The 21,572-nt window shown below is 41.7% G+C and overlaps 1 protein-coding gene across 11 annotated transcripts in view; it reads right to left on the reverse strand.

Annotated features, from left to right (window-relative positions):
* The window catches only part of SOS1 (SOS Ras/Rac guanine nucleotide exchange factor 1), a 141,824-nt gene extending 122,782 nt beyond the window's left edge, over positions 1–19,042 (reverse strand). For 8 of the 11 annotated variants that reach the window (XR_012379700.1, XR_012379699.1, XR_012379698.1 and 5 more), the window contains exon 1: positions 18,832–19,042. Coding sequence is in view for 7 of the 11 variants with exons in the window: in XM_073897321.1 (XP_073753422.1) it covers positions 18,832–18,918 (87 nt within the window). In the remaining 4 variants the exon portion in view is untranslated. The remainder of the gene's footprint in view (positions 1–18,831) is intronic. The other 3 variants (XM_025868106.2, XM_025868105.2, XM_073897319.1) reach the window with 1 other exon arrangement.
* Positions 19,043–21,572: the final 2,530 nt, after the last annotated feature.

Raw genomic sequence — 21,572 nt, forward strand, 5'->3', positions numbered from 1 at the left:
ATTAATAGGCAAAGAGTTCTTAGACACCCATCCATAAAAGACTGATAAATTGCACTTCATCAAAATATAAAACTTTTGTTCTGAGAAAGACACTGTTAAGTGGATAAGAAGACAAGCTAAGGAGTGGGACAAAACATTTATAAGCCACATACTCAACAAAAAATTAGTATTTAGAATATGTGTGTGTGTGTGTGTGTGTGTGTATAAACTCTCAAAACTCAACAGTAAAAGAGCAAACAATTAGAAAATGGGCAAGAGACATTAAGATTTCACATACGGATGATGACATATATACAAGTTTTCACTGAAATGGTGTTTACAATACAAAATGATAGAGAATGACCTCAATGTTTCTCAGACTAGTAAAATAAATTTCAGTATAACTAAACAATAGAATGCAGCCATAGAAGAGAATGAGGCTGGTCTTAAATGTTATGCTCTCCCAAATATATTTAAAAGGGGCGGGGGGGGAACAAAGATGCAAAAGAGGGTATACCAAAATAAAAAAAGAAAACCAACAAGAAAAAATACACACACATATATATTTTACACACACACTTGCTTATCATAAAAGAAAATCCCTAATAAGAGAAAAGATGGATGTTACATAATGATAAAAGGGTCACTCCAACAAGAGGATATAACATTTATAAAGCTTTATGTACACAACAGAGAAGGACATAAATATATAATGCAAATATTAACAGACCTAAAGGAAGAAACAGTAATACAATAGTAGGGGATTTTAATACCCTACTTACATCAATGGATAGATCATCCAGACAGAACAGATAGAAGAAAACCTCAGCCTTGAATGACATCTTAAACCACTGCACTTAACAGATACATACAGAACATTCCATCCAAAAGCAATAGAATATACATTCTTCTCAAGTGTACATGGAACATTTTCCAGGACAGATCATACATTAGGTCACACACACAAAAAGTCTTAATAAATCTAAGAGGATTGACATCATATCAAGTATCTTTTCCAACCACAATGATCTGAAATTGGAAATTACATGAAGAAAACTGGAAAATTCACAAACATGTAGAGATCAAACACCATGCTATTGAATACCAATGCGTCAAAGAAGAAATCAAAAGAAAATACCTTAAGAAAATATAACAACAAATTTGTAGGGTGCAGCAAAAGCAGTTTTGAGACAGAAGTTCATAGCAATAAATGCCTACCTCAAGAAAGAAGAAAAGTCTCAAACAACCTAACTTTACACCTCAAAGAATTAGAAAAAAAGAAAAAATAAAGCCCAAAGTTAGTAGGAGGAAGAGAATAACAAAGATTAGAACAGAAATAAATGAAATAGAGACTAAAAAAACAACAGAGAAGATCAATCAAAGACCTGGTTCTTTGAAAAGATAAAATTGACAAGCCTTTAGCTAGACTCACCAAGAAAAAAAGAGAGGACTCAAAATCAGAAATGAAAGAGATTACAACTGATACTACAGAAATATAAAGGATCATAAGAGATAACTATGAACAATTATGTATCAACAAATTGGACAACCTAGAAGAAATGGATAATTTCCTAGAAACATACCCACCAGGACTGATCATGATGAAACAGAAAATCTAAACACACTGATTACTAAAGGAGCCTGAATCAGTAACCAAAAACCTCCCAACAAACCAAAGTCCAGGACTAGACAGCTCCAGTGGTGAATTCTCCCAAACATTCAAAGGAAATTAATACCAATCCTTCTCAAACTCTTCTAAGAAACAGAAGAGGAGGAAACTCTTCCAAATCCAATTTATGAGGCCAGCCTTACCCTGTTAGCAAAACCAGACAAGGACACCACAAGTAAAGAAAATTATGGACCAGTATGCCTGGTGAACATAGATGCAAAAATCCTCAACAAAATATTAGCAAACTGAATTCAACAATACATTAAAGGGATCATACTCTGTGATCAAGTGGGATTTATTCCAGGGATGCAAGGATGGTTCAACATCTGCCAATCAGTCACTGTGATATATCACATTAACAAAATAAGGATAAAAATCATATGATCACCTCAGTGGAGCAGAAAAGCACTTAACAAAATTCAACTTCCATTTATGATAAATACTCAACAAAGTGGGTATAGAGGGAACATACCTCAACATAATAAAAGTACCAGTATGACAAGAACAGCTAACATCATGCTCAATGGTGAAAAACTGAAAGCATTTCCTCTAAGATCAGAAACACGACAAGGATGCTCATGCTCACCACTTTCATTCAGTCTAGTACTGGCAGTCTTAGCCAGAGCAATTAGGCAAGAAAAAAATAGAAAAGGCATGCAAACTGGAAAGGAAGAAGTAAAAGTGTCACTATCTGCAAATGACCTGATATTTAGAAAGAAACCACTAAAAGCTCCATCAAAAAACTGCTAGAACTGAAACTAACTTAGTAAAGTCGAAGGACACAAAATCAATACACAAAAAAATGTGTTGCCTTTCTACACACCAATAACAAACTATCAGAGGGGCGCCTGGGTGGCTCAGTCGTTAAGCGTCTGCCTTCGGCTCAGGTCATGATCCCAGGGTCCTGAGATCGAGCCCCGCATTGGGCTCCCTGCTCGGCAGGAAGCCTGCTTCTCCCTCTCCCACTCCCCCTGCTTGTGTTCCCTCTCTGTGTCGCTGTCAAATAAATAATAAAATCTTTCAAAAAAATTTTTTTAAAAAGCCATTGGAATTTTGATATATATTTTTCTTTCTGATAGTTTTTTTTTTTAAGATTTTATTTATTTATTTGACAGAGAGAGACACAGCGAGAGAGGGAACACAAGCAGGGGGAGTGGGAGAGGGAGAAGCAGGCTTCCCACCGAGCAGGGAGCCCGATGTGGGGCTCGATCCCAGGACCCTGGGATCATGAACTGAGCCGAAGGCAGACGCTTAACGACTGAGCCACCTAGGCACACCTTCAATGGCAATTTTTGAGACATTATTTTATTTGAGAGAGAGAGAGTGAGCACGAGTGGGGGGAGGGGCCGAGGGAGAGACCCTCAAGAAGACTCCTCGCTCAGTGAAAAACCCAATGGGGGGCCCAATCCCATGACCCTGAGATCATGACCTGAGCCAAAACCAAGAGTCAGACGCCTAACCAAATGAGCCACCCAGGTGCCCCACCAATGGCATTTTTCAAAGAAATACAATAAATAATCCTAAAATTTGTATGGAACCACAAAAAAACCCTGATGAGGCAAAGCAATCTTGAGAAAGAAGAACAAAACTGTACCTATCATGTGCCCTGATTTCAAACTATTACAAAGCTATAGTACTTATTAAAACAGTATGGCACTGGCATAAAAATGCACACATAGATCAATGGAATAGACTACAGAGCCCAAAGTAAACCCACGCATATTTGGTCAATTAATTTACAACAAAGGAGCCAAGAATATACAATGGGGAAAGGACCAGTCTTTACAATACCTACTGTTGGGAAAACTGGACAGTCACATGCAAAAGAATGTAACTTGACTACTACCTTGTACCACACACAAAAATTAACTAGAAATGGATTAAAGACTTGGACATAAGACCTGAAACCATAAAACTCCTAGAAGAAAACATAGTTGGTAAGCTCCTTAATATAGGTCTTGGCAATGTTTTCTGAATCTGACACCAAAGGCAAAAATAAATAAGTGCGACTATATCATACTTTATTTTTTGATTAAGAATTATATCATACTTTAAAAGCTTCTGCATAGCAAAATAAAAAAGCAACCATCTAAATGGAAAAAAATATTTGCAAATCATATATCTGATAAGGAATGAATATCCAAAATATATAAAGAATCCATACAACTCAATAGCCTCTCCCCGCCAAAAAAGACTATTAAAAATGGGGAGAAGATCTAAATAGACACTTTTCCAAAGAAGACATACAGACAGCCAATGGGTGCATGAAAAGGTACTGAGCAACATTCTTCATCAGGAAAATACAAATCAAAACCAAAATGAGATATCATTTCACACCTGTCAGAATGGCTACTATTAAAAAGACAAGAGAGGAGCCTGGCTTGTTCAGTTTGTAGAGCATGTTACTCTTGATCTCAGGGTTGTAAGTTCAAGCCCCATGTTGGGTTCAGAGATTACTTAGAATCTTTAAAGATAAAAAATTTAAAAATTAAAAAAATTAAAAGACAAGAAATAACAAATGTTGGCAAGGATGTAAAGAAAAGGGAACTCTTGTGCACAGTTGGTAGGAATGTACATTGGTGGAGCCACTATGGAAAACAGTATGGAGGTTCCCCAAAAAATAAAAAATAGAATTACTATATGATAGCAAATTCCACTTCTGGGTATTTATCCAAAGAAAAGAAAACAAAAACACTAACTCTAAAAGTTATACGCACTACCATGTTCACTGCAGCTTTATTTATATTAGCCAGGATATGGAAACAAACTAAGTGTCCACTGATGGATGAATGGATAAAGAAATTGTGATATATATATAATGGAATACTATTTAGCCATAAAAAAAGAATGAAACCTTGCCATCTGCTACAACGTGGTTGGGCCTCAGAGGCATTATGCTAAATGAAAATGGACACCTAACTCATACCACATACAATATTTAACACAAAACAGATCAATGGCCTGAATATAAGTGCTAAAATCATAAATTCCCTAGAATAAAACTTAGGGGTAAATCTTCATGATGCTGGATTTGGCAAAAGATTCTTAGATATGCATTAAAAGCATGAACAGTGAAAGAAAAAATAAACTGAACTTCGTCAAAATTAACTTTTGTGCAAAGACATTATCAAGAAACTGAATAAAACATTTGGTTGGGTTTGAATGGGTCTAATAACAAGAACATATAGGGGCACCAAGGTGGCTCTCTAGGTTAAGTGTCTGACTGTTGGTCTCAGCTCAGGTCTTGATCTCAGGGTTTTGAGTCCAAGCTCAGCATGGCGCCTACTTTAAAAAAGGGGGGGGGGCATATAATGATTTACTAAAACTTAACAAAAATACAAACAACCTAATTTTAAAAATGGGCAATGGACGTGAATAGACATTTTCTATAAAGAAGATATAAAACTAGCCAATAAGCACATGAGAAAATGCTCAATATCATTAATCATTAGGAAAATACAAACCAAAAGCACAATGAGATATCAGGTCACACCAACCAAGATAGCAATTTTTAAAAGAAAACCAAAAACAAAAAATAAGTATAGGTGAGGATGTAGAGAAATTTAGAACCTTTGCACATTACTGGTGGGAATGTAAAATGGCTGCTGTGGAAATGAGTATGGCAGTTCCTCCTAAAGATAAACAGAGCACTGCCAAATGACCCAGCAATTCCACTTCTAGATATATACCCAAAAGAACTGAGAACAGGACTCAGATATCTGTATACCAACGTTCATTTGTACCACTGTTCACAATAGTGAAAAGGTAGAAACAACCCAAGTGTCCATCAACAGATGAATGGATAAACCAAATGTGGCATAAACATATGATGGAATATTATTCAACCCTAAGAAGGAATGAAATTCTGATACATGCTACAATATGAATGAACCTCGAAAACATTATACTGTGAAATAAGTCAGACACAAAAGGACAAATATTGTATGATTCCACTTACATGAAATATCTAGAATAGGCAAATTCACAGAGGCAGAAAGTAGATTAGAGGTTACAGGGGCTGAGGGAGAGGGAAGTGGAGAGTTATTGCTTAATTTGTACAGAGTTTCTGTTTGGGGTGATGAAAAAGTTTTGGAAATAGATATTGGTGACAGTTGCACAACACTGTGAATGTAGTTACTGGCACTGAATTATACACTTAAAAACAGTTAAAATGGCTAATTTTATGTTATACATATTTAAAATTAAGAGAAAGAGTTATTAAATGTATGTACAAAAATCAGAATCCTACCAAAGTCCTTAACCAAAACAGGTGTGAATGTAATTATCAATAAGTGCATTCCATTACAAATTATTTGGCCATACACTGAAATCAATTTACTTGCAAATGATTTATTAGATTATAAGTAAAATGGAAAATGAGTCTTGTCTATATAAAAAGGGAAAAGTTTTTTGGGGCATTATAAAAGAATAACGAGAATTATTAGCCTGTTACAAAAAGTCTCTGTTAATGAAAAACTCAACTTTTCTTTTTATCTTAAGACCTATATTTATTTTGAACCTCGAACAGTCAAACTCCTTTCCACATACTAAGTACAATCTCATTTGCAACTGGGATGCTTTAACATATAGGGGCAGATTACAGACTTTGTTTTATCACCAGATACAAGTTTCATAGAAACAATTGTTTTATTTTGAATTGCATATCCATAATGCTTGCCAGACAGTAAGTGCTCAACAAATTTAATGAATAAAACCAAATCAGTCACAATCAGGAGCAAAGCAACATTAAAGAAACTTTTTCAAAATCATCTTCCTGTTATACTTTTAAAATATCTATTTTATTTTATTTTTTTAGATTTTATTTATTTCTTTGAGAGAGAGAATGAGAGAAAGAGAGAGAGAGCATAAGAGGAGGGAGTGGGAGAGGGAGAAGCAGACTCCCTACTGAGCAGGGAGCCCAATGTGGGATTCGATCCCGGGACTTGAGGATCATGACCTGAGCCAAAGGCAGTCGCTCAAGCAACTGAGCCACCCAGGCGCCCCTAAAATATCTATTTTAAAAGTAATGCCTAGGCGCCTGGGTGGCTCAGTCGGTTAAGCGACTGCCTTCGGCTCAGGTCATGATCCCAGGGTCCTGGGATCGAGCCCCACATCGGGCTCCCTGCTCCGCGGAAAGCCTGCTTCTCCCTCTCCAACTCCCCCTGCTTGTGTTCCCTCTCTCGCCGTGTTTCTCTGTCAAATAAATAAATACAATCTTTCAAAAAATAATACCTAAGTAATTCAGAGTCCATAAAACCAAAACTTTAAATTACTTTTCTCCTATGTATATTCCTATCCCCAAGGGGAAGTTACCAGAATTTGACTTTATGAGGAATTTCTTGTAGTGATTTGTGTTTGTCTGCCTGTGAGGCAGCCCAAGCCTAGAAAGGAAAATCAAACAAGCAGCCCTCTTCATGGCTGGATGGCTGGACTACTCAAGGTAGTGCCAAAGTGCTCCTGGTTCACTAGTTCATATAGTAGTAATATGGGTAACATCTGCATTGTTTTCTTTTGCCTTTACTGCTTTGTTTGTGGAGTTTTGTACATTAAAGGTTTAATTATGAAATAAACTTGAATGTGAAATGCAAACTTTACTTGACAGCTACTAAAACAAACTATGCACTATTAATATCAATGAAAATTAAGTTTTGACTTTTAGAACTTATCCTAAGACACCTTTTTTTTAGAGCATAAGGGGCTTAGGGAGAACAAAGGACCCTTTAAGTGGGGGGGGGGGGGAGACTGTAATTGAATTACCCTGAATCAGGCAGCATACAGCCACAGAGGTGACCCTGGCAGGCTATGAGAACGAGCCTCCCAGATCTCTGACTACAGGGAAGGTAACCAACGGAGGGCTCCAGCTGCTGCACTCTGAAGTCCGTCACAGTGCTCCTGCATAGGCTCCTGCAGGAGTCCTGCACAGGCTACACTTCCCAGCGGCTGCTCGCCATCAAGGACTGAGCATGGCAGGCACACTAAGGGAGGCCTATTCCCGGGAGGTGAGGAATTCCTGCGACAGGCAACTTTCACTGAAGAACTTCCTGAAGCCTTGGTGGACTTTCCTTAGAACTGCACTGCAGAGTAAGACACTTTCACCCCAAGTTCCTTCCTCCCTTACCTCTCTCCTTCACTTGGGAGTCAGACTTGCATCACAGCCTAAAGACTTTCCCTGACTCCTTCCCCATTTTCTCTCACAAGCACTTCTAACAAATTTCTTTTACACCCAATCCCATCTTGGCATCTGCTTCTCCCTTGCATTACACACATTAGATCTCAACTAACACCCAACTAACTTGAGGGGACAGACTCAGAACCACACACAATTCAACAAATGTGTCCTGAGCACCCGCTGTATGTAAGAAATATGCTATTATAGGGAACATAGGACCCTATTCTTGACCTCAAGTAATTCTCAATGTTGAGAACGAGCGAAGTTACAGATCCAGTGAAGGGCAGACTGCCGTTCAGTACTAAACTGGGGTAGAAAGTACTAAGTAAATTAAGAGATTCATTCTACTTAGGGGATGGAGTTGTAGCAGAAAGCCTTTATGGAGCAAATGGTATTTTAAGTGTACTCTGAAAAGACATTATCAGAGCCTTCAGGTTGTTACCTGCCTGTAATTCCTGAGGGCAGTCCAACAAAGACATTTTCCGTGCTTGCCATACTTGGCTACCCCCAAAGTGTAAATCCCTCCTAACACAATCCTCTCACACTTTCTCATTCCCAGAGTATTGAAGACTTCCTAGTTCTCCTCCTAACACACTCCTCTCCCAGTATGTCCTTTTTCATCCCATTACCACTTAGACCTCTAAGCCAGAAAGGGAGGAAGAAGTTTGACTCCCCTCTCTCACTACTTGGTCATTCAATCATCCGTCTACCTTTACATCTAAGATCTGTGCACTTTTCTCTATCCCCACAGCTGCTGCCCTAGTCAAAACCACCATCAACCCATCTTAACTGGCCTTCCTGCCTACAGTTCTACTACCATTTAATCTATGCTCCACAGAGCAGCCAGTGAGCCTTCAAAATTCGTATCTCGGGGCTCGAGGGTGGCTCAGTCGGTTAAGCCTCCGACTCTTGGTTTTGGCTCAGGTCACGATCTCAGGGTCCTGAGATTGAGCCCCATATCAGGCTCCACACTCAGTGGGGAGCCTGCTTGAGATTCTCTCTCTCTTTCTCCCTCTGTCCCTCCCCCAACTTGCTCGAGCAGACGCAATCACTCTCTCTCTACAATAAAATCTTTTTGAAAAATTCATATCTAATTGTCAATAGCCTGCTTGAAACCCTTCAGTGGTTCCCCACTGCTCACAAGATCTGTCCCCAGGCTCCAGACTCCAGCTACTCAGAACTCCTAAAATGCTGAGCTCCTCTTGGACTCCAAGCAACCACAAATCCTTTAACTCTTCCTCCTCATCCTCACCTGGCTAACTCCCACTTCCACTTAAAACATCACTTCTGTCACTCCCAAACATAAACACACAAGATAGGGGCGTCTGGGTAGTTCAGTCAGTTAAGCATCTGCTTTCGGTTCAGGTCATGATCCCGGGGTCCTGGGACAGAGTTCTGCATCGGGCTCCCTTCTCAGCGGGGAGCCTCCTTCTCCTTCTGCCTCTGCTCCCCCTGCTTTTGCAGGCATGTGTTCTCTATCAAAATAATAAATAAAATTATCAAATAAATAAAAATCTTAAAACACATGCATGCGCACGTGTGTACACACACACACACAGGATAGTCTCCAAGCTTCCTATTGCCACCCCAAGACTTTACTTCTTAGTGCCTTCCTTCGTGGTCTACACTAGCTTTCCATTAACTAGCGCCCTTAAAAGTCTTACTTTTTTATGCAGCAGAACCTTTTTTTCAAATGTAATCCTATGCAGAGCCCTAATATGTAAAAGGGCTGAGCTTCTCAGCTTAAAGCAAGGGGTTTCAAAGTCCCCTTCATTCAGCCTCCTCTACCCTAAGGCACTTCTTCCCTAAAATCTAAGGTGCAAGACAATTAAAACCCCACAGTACTATATTACACTGCCTACTCAAAGGAAGCAATACAGTACAGTAGAAAGAGTTGTTTTAGAAGTCAGACAGACTCAGGTTCAAATCCTGATTCTATTTCTTATTAGTTATAAGATCTTGAGCAGTCTGCCTAAGGATCCATTTCCTCAACTGTAAAACTCAGCTATAAAAACAGACTCTCACTACTTCCATTCAACATTAAACAGAGGTCCTAGCCAGTAAATTAAGGCAAGAAAAATAAATAAATATCGGATTGTCCGTAGTTACAGATGACATAATTACATAGAAAATTCTGTGGAATCTACAACTACCAGCAAAATCAAAGCATATGAGGACAACATATAAAAAGCAGCTTTATGTTTGCATATTTGTGACTAACAACTAGAAAATAAAATTGTAGGGGCACATGGGTGGCTCAGTTGGTTGAGTGTTACACTCTTGATTTTGGCTCAGGTCATGATCTCATCGGGCTCCCCACTCAGCAGGGAGTCTGCTTCTCTCCCTTTTCCTCTCCCTCTGCCCCTCCCCCCACCACATGCTCCCATGTGCGCTCTCTCTCAAAATAAATAAATAAAATCTTAAAAAAAAATAAAGATTTTATTTATTTATCTGACAGAGAGACACAGAGAGGGAACACAAACAGGGGGAGTGGGAGAGGGAGAAGCAGGCTTCCCACCGAGCAGGGAGCCCGATGAGGGGCTTGATCCCAGGACCCTGGACCATGACCTGAGCCAAAGGCAGACAATGACTGAGCCACCCAGGCTCCTGAAAATTCTAAAACAATTTACAATACCATCAAAATACAAAGTATTTAGGGTTAAACTTAACCAAAGACATGTAAGATTTCTACATTAAAAACTACAAAGTGTTGCTGGCAGAAATTAAAAAGTCTTGGGGTGCCTGGGTGGTTCAGTCGGTTAAACGTCTGCCTTCAGCTCAGGTCATGATCCCAGGGTCCTGGGATTAAGCTAGCCGGCCTGGCTTTCTACTCAGTGGGGAGTCTGCTTCTCCCTTTCCCTCTGCCCTTCCCCCTGCTCATGCTCATGTTCTCTCTCAAATAAAATCTTTAAAAAAGAAATTAAAAAGTCTAAATAAATGGAGAGATATACCATGTTTGTGGACCCAAAGATTTAATATTGTTAAGATGTCAATTCTCCCTAGTGATCAATCTATAGATTCAATGCAATCACAATCAAAATCTCACCAAGATATTTTGGTAGAAACTGACAGCTCGGTTCAAAATTTATAGTGAAATCCAAATCTAGAAACACTAAAAGAGTATTTTTTAAAAAGATTTTATTTATTTGCCAGAGAGAGATCACAAGTAGGCAGACAGGCAGGCAGAGGGACAGGGAGAAGCAGACTCCCTGCTGAGCATGGAGCCCAATGTGGGGCTCGATCCCAGGATGCTGGGATCATGATCTGAGCGGAAGGCAGACGCTTAACCGACTGAGCCACCCAGGCGCCCCTAAAAGAATATTTTTTAAAAGAGGAACAAAATTGGAGGACTTACACTACCTAACTTCAAGACTTACTATAGGGGCACCTGGGTGGCTCAGTCGGTTAAGCGTCTGCCTTCGGCTTAGGTCCTGATCCTGGGGTCCTGGGATCGAGCCCCATGTCTGGCTCCCTGCTCAGTGGAAAGCCTGCTTCTCCTTCTCCCTCTGCCTGCCACTCTGCCTACTTGTGCTCTCTCTCTCTCTCTCTGTCAAATAAATAAAATCTTAAAAAAACAAAAGACTTACTATAAATCCCCAGCAACCAGTAGTGTGAACTGATATAAAGGTAAATTGATCAATGGGATAGAATGGAAATGTTTGAATATATATTTACATAAATATATGATATATATTCATTTGATTTTCACAAAAACATCACAGTCCAACAGAGAAAGAAAAATCTCTTCAACACATAGTTCTGTAATAACTAGATATTAGCATAAAAAATGAATCTCAATTCCCACTTTATATTATACACAATAATTAATCTGAAATGGACCACAGATTATGTAAAAGCTAAAACTATATAAAGTTTTTAGAAAACAGCATTAGAATTATCTTCATGACCTGGTGGCAAGCAAGGGGTTCTTAAACACAGAGAGCAATAACCTTAAAAAAAAAAAAAAACTAATACATTTGACTCCTTTGATATTTAAAACTCTGCTCATCAAAAAAACACCATTAGGAGAATGAATAGGCAAAGCAAAGGATAGAAGAGAATATTCATAAACATTTTTTTGATAAAAGAATATCCAGACTATATAAAGAACTCTTACAACTCAATACTAAAAAGAACTAAAAATTTAAAATGGGCAACAGATTTATGCAGACTGTCCAAAGGAAGACATAAGAATGGCCAATAAGAACATGAAAAGGTGTTCAATATCAGTCACCAGGATAATGCAAATTAAAACCACAATTACACTACACACCCATCACAGTGACTAAAATTAAAGACTGATAACATCAAATACTGGCAGAGATGTGGAGCAACGGGAACTCTCATACATTGTTGGTGGGAATATAAAAGGTACAACCACTTTGAGAAAAGGTTTGGCAGTTTATTATAAAACTAAACAGACATTCTATGAGCCATTTCTCCTAGTATTTACCCAAGAGAAATGAAAACATAGTCCTACCAAAAAAACTTGTATAATAAGAACCTTCATGGAAATTTTATTCAGAATAGCCCCAAACTGGAAACCTCCAAGGTATCTGATACTGTCCTATGATAGAAAAAAGGACTGAACTTCTGATAAACACAACTTCAAAGCCTTACCAAAAATATATGCTGGGTGATTCTATTAATATGATGTTCTAGAATAGTTACAATTAATCTATCACGGTATGATAAAAGATGAGAACAATGGTTGCACAGACTGATGGACAAGGCACATGAGGGAAATTTCAGGAGTGACAGTAATGTCTGATATCTTGATAGAGGTTTGGGTTGTATTTGTCAAAACTCATTAAATGGTACAATTAACACTTGTATACTCCACTGTACCTAGATTTTGCCTAAAAAACAAAAAGAACTGTAAACAAATACTGAACTCTAGTTAATGACATGCATACTGAAGTGCTTAGGGGTAAAGTGTACTGATGTCTGTAACTCACTTTGAAAAGCATCAAAATGTAAGAGGATTAGTGGATGGAGGGAGGAATGGATAGGCATGTCGTAAAGAAAACACAGTGAAATGTAAATTATAGAATGTAGGTGATGGGTATACAGGTGTTTTACTGTATAATTCTTTCAATCTTTCTGTATATTTGAAACTTTTCATAATAAAATGTTGGGTAAAAAATTAATCACAAAACAAAAATATTCTAAAATGAAGTGCAAAGTTCTTTCCTATTCTAGCCACAGTTGTGATATAAAATATATTATGGGGAACAGGAGTAGTTGTCACTTTTATTATTATTTGGCTGAAGCATCCTCACTGCTGTGATTTCTGGACCTCATTGCCATTGCTGGATTGGAGTCTTCCTTTCCACTACAATGCATGCCATAATCCTTGTGGACTTCGTGATCATCCATATATATATAATATACCAATCCATTATTCAATACACCAACTTTGGAGCTCCTGTCTTATTTCTTTCATCTCTGGAATAATTATCACCTCCAATCATAATCCCCTATCTGCTCTCACTACCCTCCTCTTCCAACTCCCCAAGATTCCTAGTCTATGGGAGCCTTCATTTCCACCTCCATGACCTGTCTTGCAGCTTTACCGCCTATCACCTGAAATATTGCTATCCTCCTAGTCTCTACTGCAGCCACTTGCAACCAATTCTCCCGTGCTCCTCTACCTGAACTGATGCGTGCTGCTGGAGAAATCTCACAACCAGACCAATAAATGTTACTCCAAATTTATGGTCTCCACACTCAGCACTGCTCAGCAGTTCCTTTCTAATTCACTACTTGGCTCCTTCTCCACACTCCACAACAGCAACTTCAAAACTTCACCACGCTTCTTAAACTCCTTACTCATTTCTCTTTCCTCTATGTAAAGAATCTTGTCTTTCATTTCATTGTGAACACAGAGGCTACCTACCATGAACTCACTGCTCCCCAACCTACAAACCCATCTTTATCTCTTTCCCTCCCATCTCAGAAAAAAAGGATGCCTTCACCCCTGCTAGAGGTAGCATAGCATAGTGTTTAAAAATGCAGACTCTCTAACCAAATTACTCTTTCCAAACCTGTTTTCTCTCTTCGTTCAACAAATTGCACGTACCTGAGTTGTACAGTGTTAAATTTTAACCAATGTGTATATCCCTGAAACTATCAGCACAATCAACAAATGAACATAAAAGCCTCCCCCTAAAACAACTATTGACCTTTTTGTCACTGTAGATTAGTTTGTAATTTCCAGAATTTTATATAATTACCCAGCATATACTCTTTTTTGATCTGGCTTCTTTCATTCAGCTTAATTATTTTTGAGATTCAGCCACATTGCTGTGTGTTATCAATAATTCATTCCTGGGGTGCCTGGGTGGCTCAGTCGTTAAGCATCTGCCTTCCCAGGGTCCTGGGATCGAGCCCCGCATTGGGCTCCCTGCTCCACGGGAAGCCTGCTTCTCCCTCTCCCACTCCCCCTGCTTGTGTTCCCTCACTCACTGTATCTCTGTCAAATAAATAAAAATCTTTAAAAAAAAATTCATTCCTTTTTATCACCAAGTAGTATTCCAATGTATGGCTATTTCATAATTTGTTTATTCATTCACCTGTTAATGGACATTGGGTTGTTTCCATTCTTTGCTGAATACAGCTGCCACAAATATCCATGTATAAGTCTTTGTATGGATAAAGGCTTCATCTATTCTTTTTTAAAGTTTTATTTATTTGAGAGAGAAGAATGAGCAGGAGAGGCAGAGAGAAACACAGAATCTCAAGCTGACTCTGCGCTGAGCTCAGAGCCTGACGTGGGGCTTGATCTCCCGACTCTGAGATCAAGACCTGAGCTGAAACCAAGAGTGGGATGCTTAACTGACTGCACCACCCAGGCGCCCCAAGGCTTCATCTATTCTTAAGGCTTTGCCTACACCCCTGGAAGTCCCAAATCTGCAGTGGCAGATACCAACAACCGCCAGCTCGACAAGCCCACCTGGAGAAGCCAAAAGGACTTTGCTCCAAACTCCTGTGTTCAGGCCACTCCCTCCACCCCCAACAGCTTCTCCTCCATTCTCTGTCCTGACTAAAGGCATGCAAACCAGAAACTTAGGACTCTTCATGCTCTCTTCCCACTTGCCCTACTCACTCAGTGGGTTACTGGGTCCTGTCAATTCTACCTTTTAAACATCTCTCAAAGTCCATCCCTACATTTCCATTTAGTTCAAATGCACCCTTAATTCAAACACATATCATCTCTTGGCTGGACTATTAAACCAGCCTTCGAAGTTTTCTCCTTACCTCAGGTCTCATTCTTCTCCAATCCATTTTCTATTCTACGGCCAAAGTGAATTTTCTAAAATTCCACACTGATGTTACTCACCTTTTCCTCAATGACCTTCATTCCCTCAAGATAAAAGTCAAACTCCTTAGCTTAACATTAAAAAAATTCTCTATAAACTAGTTTGCTCTCCAAACTCGTCCTCTGCCAATTCCCACCCTGTTCTGACTTAGTCGTTTCTGGATGATGTCATTTACCTTTTTATCCCTAGTGCCCAAGGGCATTACCTGGTCTGTAGTAAGCATGACATATTTGTGCAACAGATAAGGTAGGACTTGGACCGATATAGAGAGACATTCTGGGCACAGTCAGGAAAAGCAGTCGTCCAGTCTGGCTGAGGCACAAAGAATATGAAAGATTATGGTAGGCCATCCAGTCAGAAAAGCAGGATGAAGCCAGATCATCGATCAAGATCAATTCCATGCTAAAGACTGTGCACTTCATCCTATGCCCTCAAAAGATATTGTTGTTTTTGTTTTTTATTTAAATTCTAGTTAGTTAACATATAGTGTAATATTGGTTTCAGGAGAATTTAGTGATTCATCACTTAATGTAACACCCAAGGCTCATCACAAGTGCCTGCCTTAATACCCATCACCCATTTAGCAAATCCCCTGGCCTGCCTCCCCTCCAGCAGCCCTGTTTGTTCCCTATAGTTCAGAGTCTCTAATGGTTTGCCTCCCTCTGTTTTCCCTTCCCCTACGTTGATATCAATAGTTCTCAACAAGAGTGCAACATATTCAGAAGTGTACAGTAACTTCTGAAATTTGAAAAACAGATACAGGAAAGGTGAGAGGCAGTAAACTAGTTAAGAGGCTATCACAGTGGGAAAGGGGACTCAGAGTAGAAGGAAACAGATTAGAAGACATGTCAAAGGGAAATAAACCTATGTTTATTGTGTTATATGCTGTGCCTGGGTATGGGCAGTAATGTAAAAGAGAGAAGTCAGAGATGACTCCAAAGTTTTGAACCAAATAAAATAATAAAGCCACTAAGCAAGAGGAATTTTTTTTAATGGTCTGTGGAGGAGGAGAGAGATGATGGTTTTCGACGGGGTATTCCTGCACCCATTCATTCAAACGTAAGTGCCTACTAGGTAGGTGTCAGGCATTGTATGTGTGAAGGATAAAAAGGGGTAAAATACCATTCCTTTTTTCAAAGACCATCTAATCTACTTGTGGGATGGGAAAGACAAGTAAATAGGAACTTACAATTCATTGTTAAGTGCTAGGGTTTGGTGCTAAAAGAAAATAAAGACTATCCAACTCAGCCCTGAGAATTTGAGAAAACACTGAGGCTGAGTTAGCATTAGGCCAGGCAAAGGGCAGTCCAGGTGAAGAAAATAACATGACGATAGAGCCTCAGGTAAGACAACACAAATTGGGCACATCTGCAAAGAGTAAAATAAGTCTTAAGGAAGAATTCAAGATAAGGAGATATCCACATGAAATGTCTAGCAGGCAGGTGGAAATGCAGGTTCTGAGAGCTCTCAAGAGCTGCACCCAGATATGCAATATATTTTCAACCTCATCTTAGGTGGCTTAGAGTGCTCATCAGTGGCTATCTTAAATAAGAATTGGAAGAACCCTACTTATCAGCTAGATTGTGTACACTTCCACCTCCCCCCATCACTTCTGTCATGCAAGGGTAGCTCTGTTTCAAGTTAAATAGGTCACAAGGATTGGTGGGGACTGTGGAAAGTTGGAGAATGCAGGCCCAGTCTGAAGAGGAAAGCCATTCACTCAGCTCCAGCAGTTTACTGTCTTGCCCAATGTGGAGAGACGGTCCTATTCTTCACGAAAAACTGAAAATTCAGATTTTATGTAACATCTCCCACTTTTAAATACTGGCAACTAATTACATTAGAAGTCTGTAAAACAACATTGCGCCAGCCAAAGAAAATGCTTCTGTGGAAAGATTTCAGCAAGGGCCACCAGTGTGGCAGATTTGGACCTGGTCTGCCAACTCCTACAATGCTCTTCCCACTACTTCCCAGTACCCTCAACTAAGAGTATCTTGATGGTTCCCCGGGACAGGAGTTGTTTGCTCCTAAGCAAAAGAGCCCTAAACTGATAGTGTTTTACGAGTTCTTTTGTATGTTCTCAACAATTTTTCTGTGTCCTCCCCACTCCACCCCCGCCTCCATCAGTACCAGGCTTCTAACATGACTGAGACCTCCTACTCCCCTATTATAAGCTAAGATGCCAAGCTTGCAGGTAAAGCAAAAGTAAAAAGAGAGCCCTGATTTCTAATAAAGAGTATGTAAGGAATATGGCATCTCTCTGGTTTTCTTAGAAAACAACATCACAGAGATATCTGTTACTTACTCAGATACTTAAGGAAAAAAGTCAGTAACTTATATCTGAAAAACTGAGCAAATTCTGCTAACAAACTAAATAGTTTCCACTGTAAGTTTCCAAGGAGCAGCGGGGGGAGGAGACGGGGAGGGCAAAAGGGAAAGCAAAAGTTGCTGGCCTTTGGGAAACATCAGGCACCTTTTAAGACAGTTTTTAAAAGTATAAATGTTTAGAACAAAAGGTACATCACAATCTCAACTCTCAGGAGTAAAAACATAGTTTAATAACATAAAACATTCTTTGAGCAACAAGAAATTGGGATTAAGAAACACTATTAAAGCAATCTATATAGAAAAGGTAAAAGGGAAACAAACACCTTTTTATTTATTTTTTAAGATTTTATTTATTTATTTGACAGAGACACAGCGGGAGAGGGAACATAAGCAGGGGGATTGGGAAAGGGAGAAGCAGGCTTCCCGCCGAGCACGGAGCCGGATGCGGGGCTCGATCCCAGGACCCTGAGATCATGACCTAAGCCGAAGGCAGATGCTTAACTACTAAGCCAGCGAGGCGCCCCCAAAAACACCGTTTTAATGTTCGTTCACACACACTAGTTTCTGACGTTTTAATGTATATACTAAGTCACAATGTTGCTTTAGAAGCTTTTAAAATGTAACATTTCCTAAATGTACTAAACATTTAAAAGCACAGATCATGGAGTATACAACTTTAGGTAACAATGTGGCAAACTTGAAGAAACACGGAAAGGCTAAAAATTCAAACCAACAAAACAAAAGATAGTACCAAGATTCTCAGACGCTCGAGGGCAAAAGAAAAAAAAAGAAAAAAAAGAAAAGTGGCATGTACACCCGCCCCTGTTAATCGGAGGAGTGGGGGAATTCAGGGGAATGAAGAGTGATTACAGAGGACAAGCAAAGCAGGCCATGTTCCTGCTGGCAAGCGCGCTCTGCAATTACTTAGAGCAAGCATTATGGCTAGAGCATTCTCGAGCCCACTAAAACCAGCATACTGGACACCTAAAACCGGAGGCTGACAGCAGCTCCAGGGTAAGACAGAGAAGGCGGAAAAGTGGCCTGCTTTGACCTCCACTGAAAACTGAGCCTCCTCCAACTCTTGTCTCTGAATCAGAGGCAGGACGTTAACCTCTCAGAGGTTGGATTATTCGGGCAAACTCTGCCTGGCTTCCTGCGGCCTTCCCACACACCGGGTGAATGTCAACACCGAGCCAGCGAGCGTGGGGGCACCTCTCAGTGTGCGCCGTCCTTTCTGGGAGGCGGCGAGACCGGGAAGAAAGACGGCCCTGCGCGCGCCCCGCCTCCCCAGCCCTTCCCCGGCCCCGGCCCCGCGCCCTCGCAAGGGCTGCAAGCCGGGAAGCGGGGTCCCGCGCGCTCCTCACCTTTTTCAGCGCCGGCACCAGCAGCCCCCGCCACTTGGGTGCGTTCTCCTCGCTGAAAAACTCGTACGGCAGCTGCTGCGCCTGCATGGTGCCCCCGGGGCGCCTCTGGGCGGGGAGAGGGGCGGCGGCGGCCGGGCCGGGGAGCCGCGAGAGGGCGAACTCGCAGCACCGAACAGGGCCGCGGCCCCACCGGACGGCCCGGCCCCCTCGGGGCGCCTCGCGGCCGGGCTAGCCCTGGAGAGGGGGCTGAGGGGCGAGGCCCGCGCCCGGCCACCCACCCGACACCGGCACCAGCCGTGGAAAGCGAACGCAGCCCGGAGGCAGCGGCGGCGGCATCCCGCACCACCGCCCCGGGGCCGGGCCCCCCACCCCTCCCCGGCCCGCCGGCGCCGCCCCGGGCTGCCCTCCGCCGCAGCCGCAGCCGCCGCCCGCCGGGGCTACGCTCCCGGGCCCGGCCTGGCCCCGCGGCAGAGCCGGCGGCTGGGGGGGAGGGGGGTCGTGTGGAGGGACGCTCCGGCCGCGGCGCCCGCTCCGCGCAGCGGGGACCCCGAAACGCAAGCGGCCCGGGGCGGAGCTGAGCCGGGGTGTAGCGGGGGAGGGGAAAGGCCCGAGGTCGTCGTTGGAAGATCTGGCTGCCCAGAGGTGCCGCCGCGGCCGCCGCCGACGACGCCGGTGTAGCGCTCGAGCTTCCTACTAGCGAACTGAACCTGCTCGCTACTGAGCATGCGCCGCCGAGCAGGGCCGGTTCGCTCCGGGTTTTCCGGCTCCCCAGCGAAGGAGGAGGGAAGCGCGACTGAGGGAGGGTGCCCCTGAGGACTGCAGGGGAGGAGCAAAGCCGCCCCAAGAAGTCGAACCCTGGCCTGCGGGGTGGGGTTCGAGCTACCGCCAAGCGGCCCCCATTGTGTGGTTGGGCCGCGAGGGATCCCACCTCTCTCGGAGTCCCTGGACCTTTAGTTTCGGAAAGGGGCGTGTGTGTGTGTGTGTGTGTGTGAGTGTGTGTGTGTTTGTGTACTTTGTTCCTGAACATAGAGATAAGAACTGCCCAGAGCATGCAATGTATAGTAAACAGACTGGACAAAAGATAGGTGCCTTTCTCACGAAACTTACCGCTCAACATTTGTCGGATAATAGAAGTGATTGCGGTATTTCCGATCCGTCTTTCCACCAAGAATTATCACCAAGAATAAAATGCGTACCTGCAGTATAGATTTTGTGTGTGCGCTTTAAGTTCAATATGTTCATCTTTTGAGCCCACTTAAATTTGAACTTCAATAATCACTTCCCTCAGTGGAAACTGAAACCTCTTCCGCAGCTCCCGGGTCCCAGAACATCTTACTCAGGCCCCTCTCAGGGCATTTAGTTTATCTGTTTTGTAATCTCTCTTGGCTCTTTGAACTAGATAGCAAACTCCTGGAAGGCAGATCTTTTTCACTAAGGGCTCTACGCAGAATAGGCACTTAGTGATGTTTGTAAAGTGCTACAGGAGCATTATCTACAAACTGTTCATCTCAGGGATGCAGGTGTTTATTTTTTTTTAAAGATTTTATTTATTTATTCGACAGAGAGAGTGAGAGAGTACAAGCAGGGAGGAGTAGTAGAGGGAGAGAGAGAAGCAGGCTTCCCGTTGAGTAGGGAGCCTGACGCGGGGCTCGATCCCAAGACCCTGAGATCATGACCTGAGCCGAAAGCAGACGCTTAACCATCTGAGCCACCCAGGCGCCCCTGCAGGTGTTTATTTTAACAGTGGCTGGACTTCATGGTTTACCATTAAGCACTTTTTGAGCATAATCTCATTTAATCCTCATAGCAATCCTATTGTTTTCATTTCACAGATGAGACAGTTTAAGAGAACTAGCCTTGGTTGAAGTTGATATTGCACCCTGCTCTTCCACAGAACAATAACCAGGATCACATAGATGAAAATGTTTAAGCAGTAGTTCGCAATCTCTACAATTCCTCTTTGCAAATCTCTTATAAAAGTCTTAGGTCCTTCCCTTTTAAAATGTACACACATGATTTACATTTTAATATCCTTCACACTGTCAAAGTATTCAGAATGACATTTTGAAAATCATCCATACATCCTCTGAGTAAGATGCTATAGAGGAACCATAGCTTTGAGAGGAGGTGGGGGCAGGAGAAGGGTCTCAGAGGAAAGGGGAGGGTCTAAGTCAGCCATCTTCAAATATCTGATATCAAAGGACTGATATGGAAAAATCATGTATGTAATATGGTTTGTGTGATTCTAAAGGAATGAACTAAGATCAAGCCTCTGGCCCGAATTATTCCTTGGCTTCCCATTGCTCTTAGAATACATTTTTAAAAAAAGATTCACTTATTTATTAGAGATAGAACACACACGGAGGAGGGGCAGAGGCAGTGAGAATCTTAAGCAGACTCCCTGCTAAGCACAGAGTCCCAGCAGTGCTCCACAAATCACGACCTCAGCCAAGAGTCGCCTGCTGGCTGCTTAACCGATGACCCACCCAGGCGCCCCCTCTTAGAATACTTTTCAAAAACTTCTTACCAAGACCCACAAAGTCTGTATCTGGCTCCTGTTTACATTCTCAACCTTTTCTTTCCATTCTCAACCTTGGTTCACCACATTCCAGTCACACTGGCCTTCTCTCTATTCCTAGGAAACGCCATCCTTTCCTGCCTCAGGAGCTTTGGTATTCCCTCAGCTTGCTATAACTCACTCTGCTCCCAACTATTCACTTGGCTGGTTAGAAACGTCATCA

Source organism: Callorhinus ursinus, unplaced genomic scaffold (assembly GCF_003265705.2).
Source record: "Callorhinus ursinus isolate GAN/ISIS: 27379988/994484 unplaced genomic scaffold, GSC_fseal_2.0 scaffold10, whole genome shotgun sequence".
NCBI lineage: Eukaryota > Metazoa > Chordata > Mammalia > Carnivora > Otariidae > Callorhinus > Callorhinus ursinus.